Source organism: Passer domesticus, chromosome 20, assembly GCF_036417665.1.
Source record: "Passer domesticus isolate bPasDom1 chromosome 20, bPasDom1.hap1, whole genome shotgun sequence".
Taxonomy (NCBI): domain Eukaryota; kingdom Metazoa; phylum Chordata; class Aves; order Passeriformes; family Passeridae; genus Passer; species Passer domesticus.
Window position 1 is genome coordinate 1898345 of NC_087493.1, and position 6614 is coordinate 1904958.

At 66.6% G+C, this 6614-nt stretch overlaps 1 protein-coding gene across 1 annotated transcript; it reads right to left on the reverse strand.

The window, feature by feature from the left end:
• Positions 1-1815: 1815 nt before the first annotated feature.
• NPTX1 (neuronal pentraxin 1) lies at positions 1816-5740 on the reverse strand. Its single transcript, XM_064395908.1, has 5 exons — positions 5167-5740; positions 4808-5015; positions 4106-4350; positions 3838-4017; positions 1816-3755 (listed from the first exon to the last, which is right to left on the reverse strand). Exons 1-5 carry the CDS (start codon positions 5608-5610, stop codon positions 3534-3536), a joined length of 1299 nt encoding a protein of 432 aa, XP_064251978.1. The 5' UTR covers positions 5611-5740; the 3' UTR covers positions 1816-3533.
• Between the last annotated feature and the right edge of the window lie 874 nt (positions 5741-6614).

Genomic DNA, 6614 nt, shown 5'->3' on the forward strand with positions numbered 1-6614 from the left:
GACACGGAACCCAGCAGCCCGTCCTTGGAGCAGCTGTCTTTTGGGGCGGGGGACGGTGCCAGCGAGGGCCGAGCTGCTCCGGGGGCTGGGGAGGGGCGTGCGGGGGGCTCTGCTGCCGTGGTGAGATGCTGCTCTGAATCCCTTCTGCACCTGGGGGGATCTGGGGAACCGGGGAAGGGGGAACTCGTGGTGGCACCGTCCTCCTCAGCACCCCCTCAGTGCCCGCTGTGCCCCTGTGCCCGTGCCGCTGCCCTACCCTCAGCCATGGCTGTGCCCTGCCTCCTCTGTGGCTGTGGGTGATGGACGCGTGGCACATCACCCTCAGCTGTCCCCGTGGGCTCAGCAAAGTGCCCTGAAACAGCTCTGATGTCTCGCCTTTCCTCTCTGTCTCACCTTCCCTCTTGCCCCCAGCAGGTTCCTGGTGCCAGCTGTCCCCTCCCCCGGGTGCCCAGCACTTGTCACTGCTCCTGTCCTGGCTTTCGGTGTGAGAGCCCCGCCTGGCTCCCAGGCCTGCAGTTTGGCTCGGAGCATCTCCCTTCCCCGGTATTCCAATGGTTGATGGAGGCGTCCTGGAAAGGAGCCCAGCAGCCCCGGGTGCTCTGGGGAGGAAGAGGCTTTCTGGGGGTGGCAGGGGCCGGGGGAAGGACGGGACCCCGCGGTGGCTGCAGCAGCTGAGGAGTGCGAGGTGGCAGGTGAGCAGTCAGGGACACCTTTCCCAGGGACTGCGGTGACGGGGGAAGTTCTTGGGAAGAGGCAGCACAAGTGGATGCAGGACCCTCCGTGACCCTCCTGTGGCCATTGCTGTGACCCTCTTGTGGCCACTGCTGTGACACTCCTGTGGCCACTGCTGTGACCCTTCCCGTGGCCACTGCTGTGACCCTCCTGTGGCCACTGCTGTGACCCTCTTGTGACCACTGCTGTCACCCTCCTTGTGGCCACCCCCAGCCCCCGGGAGCTGAGAGTCGCTGCCCACAGCCGTGGCAGCAGCGAGGGCTCTGCTGAGCTCCCCAGCCGTGTCCCTTGGGGCTGTCCCCGTGTCCCTGTGGCTCTGCTGAGCTCCCCAGCCGTGTCCCTCGGGGCTGTCCCCGTGTCCCTGCTGCTGCCCGTGTCCTGCCATGCCCGGGCAGGATCCTCTCCTCTCCCGTCCCCAGCGGCAGCGGGATGGGGGCGTTTCGGGGTGGCTGTGGGAGATCGGTTTGGGCTGGCTGCAAGGAACAAATGATGATTTTCCTCCCTGTACCTTTGATGCCATTCGTGTGGCACGGCCGCTGTGGGGCAGGGGGAGGCTGCAGCACTCGGGGACAGTGCTGGGGACACTGCCCTGGCCTGTCCCCGTCTGTGGCACACGGGTGGCCTGCAGCCACATCACCCTGTGAGCCACAGCTCAGATTCCCCGGGAGCGCTGCCTTCCAGGAGCTGCGCCGGAGCCCAGCCCGGCTCCCGAGGGAGCGGCGGGGAGGGAGCGGGGGCAGCCGGGCTCTGTCCTGGTGCCCACACCGGGAGAGCTCCTGCAGAGCCCCGGGGTGCCACTGTCCCCGCACCAGCCTGGCAGGGCCCAGAGGGAGCTTCCAGACAGCGGCTTGAGGAAAAAAAGCATCAGTTTGTGTGGCGTGTTACATAAAGCAGGGAAAGACATGGTTTGAGGGTACAGGAGAAGGAGACAGCCTGGCACAGAGACTCAGGGAGTGCCTGAGCCAGCTCCAAGAGGAACTGGGCAGAAATTTCTGCTTCATGCAGGCAAACCTTCCTGTGGAAAAAGACAAGCTGCTGAGCACTGGCTGCTCAGGGAACAGACACATGTGAGAGAAGCCGGTGTCTTTCTTCACGCTTTATTGTGTAAAAATAAAGTCAACAATTCATGTAATCCCAGCAATAAAATGGAAAAAGCATGAGAATCCTTAGAAACAGTGCATTGTCAGAACTGCCGATGCGGGCCGGATGCACGGGGTGTCAGAACCCCTTCAAATCCCAAAGGAGACAGAGCCAGGAGTAGGAAAAATGTACAGCTTTGGTTAGCAAAATAATGACAAATTAAGATACATCGATTCTCTCCCCTACTGTACACTATGTACACTGTGTTGACATCACACCCTTTCGTGGTTTTTTGGCAAATCCAACGCACCTGGGGCTGGAGGTTAAACCCGTGCCGTGGTCTCGTTGTTCTCAGCAGGTTGTGCCTGTGCTCGCCGATGTGAACGGGGGCTTGGGAGGAACTGAAATTAACTCTCGATGCTTCGGGGCTTTTTTTTCTCGCACCAGGAGCATGGCTGAGGCTCCTCTGCCCTGAGCCGTGCGCGGGGTCTCGCTCGGGGGGTGCTGCTGCCTGCGCCGGCCCCGCGGAGCAGCCGAGGCGGGGCGGGCTCCGAGCCCCGAGCCCCGAGCCCGGCCGGGGAGCTCCCGGCCCCGCGGGGACCCCTCCGCTCCGCCCGTCTCTTTGCCGCATCTTTGGAGTTGGTCGTGAGGCTCTGGAGCCCCGGGTGAATTCTCTGCCTCATCCTCCGCTGCCGCCCAGGGCTGCCCTGGGGGGGCAGGAGGGGGGCTGGGGAGTGATTTCTGCAATCTGTAGTACAAACCAGGAGTTTAGAAAAGGAAACCATACAAAATGCATCTGTTATCCCAAAATACGCTTCTTTATCTCTTTTTATCCTGCAGAATCTCAAAGCACTTTTTTTTTTTCTCAGGGAGCACTGATAATTCTATATATATTTTTTTATCTTCATAAAAATACCCTTTTTTATTGGTAATAAACTTCCCCTTACAGTAAGAGAAACAAGAGTGTATTATCAAAAGCAGAAAGGCTTCAGACCTGTCAGTGGGAGCTGGACCGGAGGGGACGGTAAAGGCTATTTGTCACCAGCTACGGCGCGTAGGAGCCTCGGGGGCTGCAGGCGGCGGGGCCGGGGGTACCTGAGTGCGGCAGGTCGGGGAGCGGGGCCGGGGGTCCCGCCGGGGGTCCCGCCCCGGTGCCCGCCGCAGCCCGGGGCTATGGCTGTGGTGCTCGGGGGCAGCGCCGGCCGGGGAGGGGCGCGGGGCTCCCGGGGCGGGGGGCGGCTCCTCCCGGGGCTGGCGGCGGAGGGGTCGCCCCTCCTGGGAGTCCCGGCCGCTGTCGCGCCCCCGGAATGGAGCGCAGCTGGGGTGGGGGGGATTTGCAACTCTCCCCCAGCTCCGGGGGCAGCACCCTGCCGGGGGTCGCGCTGCACAGAGAGGATCCCGGGGGGCTCAGGGCCGGGCCCCGCAGCCTTTTCAGGCGCCGGTGCCCAAGGGAAGCGGCGGCGAAGCGGGGGCCGGGCCGGGGGGCGGCGGGGGGGCGCAGCCGCGCCAGGCCAAGGCACGCAGGCGTTGAAGGACGTTGGCAAGACAGAAACCGGAGGGTCGTGGGGCTCCGGGGGCGGGCGCCCCGCTGCCGGGGCATCCCTGCTCCCGGGACAAGTCGGGTGGCTTCGTTCTCGGTTGTTTTTGCGCAAAAGAAGGAGGAAAAAAATTAAATAAATAAAAGAACCCGCTGAGGAGGTTTCTCTCGCTTGTCCGTGGCCCTAGTTGAGCTGGCGACAGGCCTCGAAAGTCCACTTGGTGGCCCCGCCGTAGATGTCGATGTTGGCCTCGGCCCAGGCGATGACATTGCCCGCGAGTGCCTTGGAGCTGCAGGTGGCCAGGCCGTACACCTCGCCCGGGCTCAGCTTGCGGTCCCACACGTTGAAGTGGGCCAGCTCCCCCACGAAGGCCTGCGTGGCGTCGAAGCCGCCGCCCAGCGTGTCCTGCGGAGGAGCCGCGGTCAGCGGGGCACGGGGGCACCCCCGGGGCACGGCGAGCGGGGACCGCGGCCGCCCCGGCCCTTACCTGCTCCTGGCCCAGCACCAGGACGCCCTGGGGTTTGATGGGGTGGTAGGGGGCCAGGTTCTCGCCGTTGCCCGTCTGCGTGCCGTCCTGGTAGGCTTCCCAGACGCCGTCCCGCGTGGTCCAGGTGACACAGATGTGGTGCCACTTGCCGTCGTTGATGGCGAAGGGCAGCTTGGCCACCTGCGGGCGGCGGGTCAGGGTGGTGCTCACGGGGGTCCCCCACGCTGCCCCCCCAGCCCAGCACCCTCCCCACGGCCCGGGGCCGTACCTTGTCGTTGATGAGGATCTCCATGGGGTTGTTGCCCCACTCGATGAGCACCAGCTCGTTGGCCTGCCCGGGCACGGCGTAGGAGAAGGGGGTGCCCATGCCGGGGGAAGCACTGGATTTGATCCACATGCAGATGCTGAAGGCGTACATCTCGGGCAGGCTCTTCTTCACCTTGGCGTACATGTAGTTGGTGCGCAGGGGGAAGGTGAGCTGGAACCTGTCTGGGGGCCGGTTGTCCTTCTGGCCTGTGGGAGCGCGGGGCCGGTGGGCTCCTGCCGGGCCCCCTTTCCGCCCCTTTGGGGGTTCCCCCCCTCCCCACCCCGTTATGTAACGGGCCTTGAGATGGCAGCGAGGAGCAAATCCCTCCGGCGCCGCGCGGCTCCCTAATCCCCGGGGCGGGCAGCGCCCGGAGCATCCCCGGTGCGGAGCCCGCGGGCACCGGCCGCCTCAGGAGCCACCGAGAGAGGGTTTGGGCAGGGAGGGACCTCAACGATCAGCCAGCCCCGACCCCTGCCACGGGGAAAGCCAAGCTGGGGGACAGGGACCGCTCCCGGGGAGGGCAACGGGACGGGCTGGGCAGATCCGCCCGCGGGAGCGGCTCCGCATCGTGCGGCAGCGCCCGGTGCCCAGTGGCGGGGGAGCTCCGGGAGCCGGCCCGGGGGTCCCGCGGGCGGGCGGGCGGGGGTGGGCAGCGCCCGGTACCTTTCTCCAGGTCGCTGATGCGCTGGTGCAGCGAGGTGAGGGTGCTCTCGATCTTGCCGCGCTCCTCGGACTCGTTGCGGGGGCTGAGCTTGCCCTCCTCCAGGCTGTTCACCCGCGACAGCACCTGCTTCTCCAGGTCATCGATCTTGTTCTGCAGGATGTCCTTCAGGTTGTTGGTCTGGCTGGAGGAGTTCATCCTGCTGAACTGCTGCAAGGGGCGAGCAGAGGAGCGGGCTGTCAGCAGCGGGAGGCGGCTCCCGGTGCCCGGCTCCGCGCTCCCCGTGCCGGGATGCGCGGGTGCCCGGCTCCCCGTGTCTCCCGGCGCCCGGCCGTGCGGCTCCCCGGCTCTCCTCGCGTACCTCCAGGTTCTCCAGCCGGGTTTTCAGGGACTGCAGCGTCTGCCCCAGCTGGCTGAGGGTCTCGGCGGCGGCCGGCCGCGACAGGTCGCCCATGGTGTTCTTGGAAAAGCCCTTCCTGCCCTTTCCCTCGCCGGGCAGCTCCAGCACGCTCTGGCTCTCGCAGCGGCCCAGCTTGGCCGTGAGCTCGCGGATCGTCTCCTTCTGGTTCATGATGGTCTCCTTCTGCTGCAGCACCGTCTCCCGCAGCTGCAGCACGGTGCCCTTCAGCTCCTCGGCCGAGCCGGTGCCCAGCGCCGAGGCGGCGCACACGTCCCCGTCCAGCGGCACCGAGGTGCAGATGAAGCGCGTCTGCCCCAGGCCCTGGCCGAGCGCCGGCCCCAGCGCCGGCCCCAGCAGCAGCAGCAGCGGCAGGAGGCGGCGGCTGCCGGGCGGCCCCGCGGCCATGGCTCCGCTCGCTCCGCTCGCCCGGGCCGGCTCCGGCTCCGCTGCGGCGCCGCCGCTTTTATCGCGGCCGGGCGGGGCGGCGCGGGGCGTCACGGAGCGCGGAATCCCGGCCCGCGGCGGGGGGGCCCCGCGTGGGAGCGCGGCGTGAGCGAGTGCGAGAGCGTGCGGGGCTGGTGCCGTGAGCGTGAGAGCGCGTCCGTGTGTCCGACAGCGTCCCGCCGTCTGTCCGCCCGTGTCCGTGGGCGGGCGGGAGCGCGCGTGGGCGGCGCGTGGGCAGCGGAGACTGAGCAGGGGGGGCTGCGGGGATGTGCGGGGGATGAGCGTGCCGAGTATGCATGTGTGTGTGCATGTGTGCTTGTGTGTGCGCGTGTGTGTGCATGTGTGTGTGTGCCGGGTGTGCGTGTGTGTGTGTGTGCGTGTGTGTGTGTACGTGTGTGAGTGTGTGTGTGCATGTGTGTGTACGTGTGTGCGTGTGCATGTGTGTGCTTATGTGTGCTTGTGTGTGTGCATGTGTGTGTGCCAGGTGTGCGTGTGTGTGCTGTGTGTGTGCCTGTGTGTGTGCCAGGTGTGCGTGTGCGTGCGTGTGTGTGCTGTGTGTGTGTGTGTGCGGGCTCTGCACGTACCGATGTGTGCGGGGTGTGTGCGGTGTCCGGTGCAGGGCCGTGGGTGCCCCGTGGGTGCCCGTGGGTGCCCCCTGCGTGTCCGTGCCAGGCTCCCGGGCTGTGGCCACCCGTGCCCGGGCGCGGTGCGGGGGCAGCGGCCGGGGCAGCCCCGTGGGTCGGTGCAAGGTGAGCAGGGGACGCCCCTGGGCTGCGGGCCCCGGGGGCAGCACAGACGGGCCCCAGTCCCTCCGTGTCCCGGGGCAGCTGCTCCCGCTGGTGCCGGTGCCCAGCCCCACTCCGGGTGCAGGGGAGCAGCTTTTTTGCTGCTTTATTAATCACTGAAAGAACCGTGCAGGTAATGTCTGGATCTGTCCTTGGCGAATAGCTCGTGGCTGTTGGAGC

Excerpts from the sequence above, each read along its gene's own strand:
- NPTX1 (XM_064395908.1), bottom strand. The coding sequence starts at position 5,610 with ATGGCCGCGGGGCCGCCCGGCAGCCGCCGCCTCCTGCCGCTGCTGCTG. Across the intron at positions 4,018-4,105 it reads AGATCCTCATCAACGACAAG|GTGGCCAAGCTGCCCTTCGC; the intron begins GTACGGCCCCGG and ends CGCCGCCCGCAG. Across the intron at positions 3,756-3,837 it reads TGGTGCTGGGCCAGGAGCAG|GACACGCTGGGCGGCGGCTT; the intron begins GTAAGGGCCGGG and ends GCTCCTCCGCAG.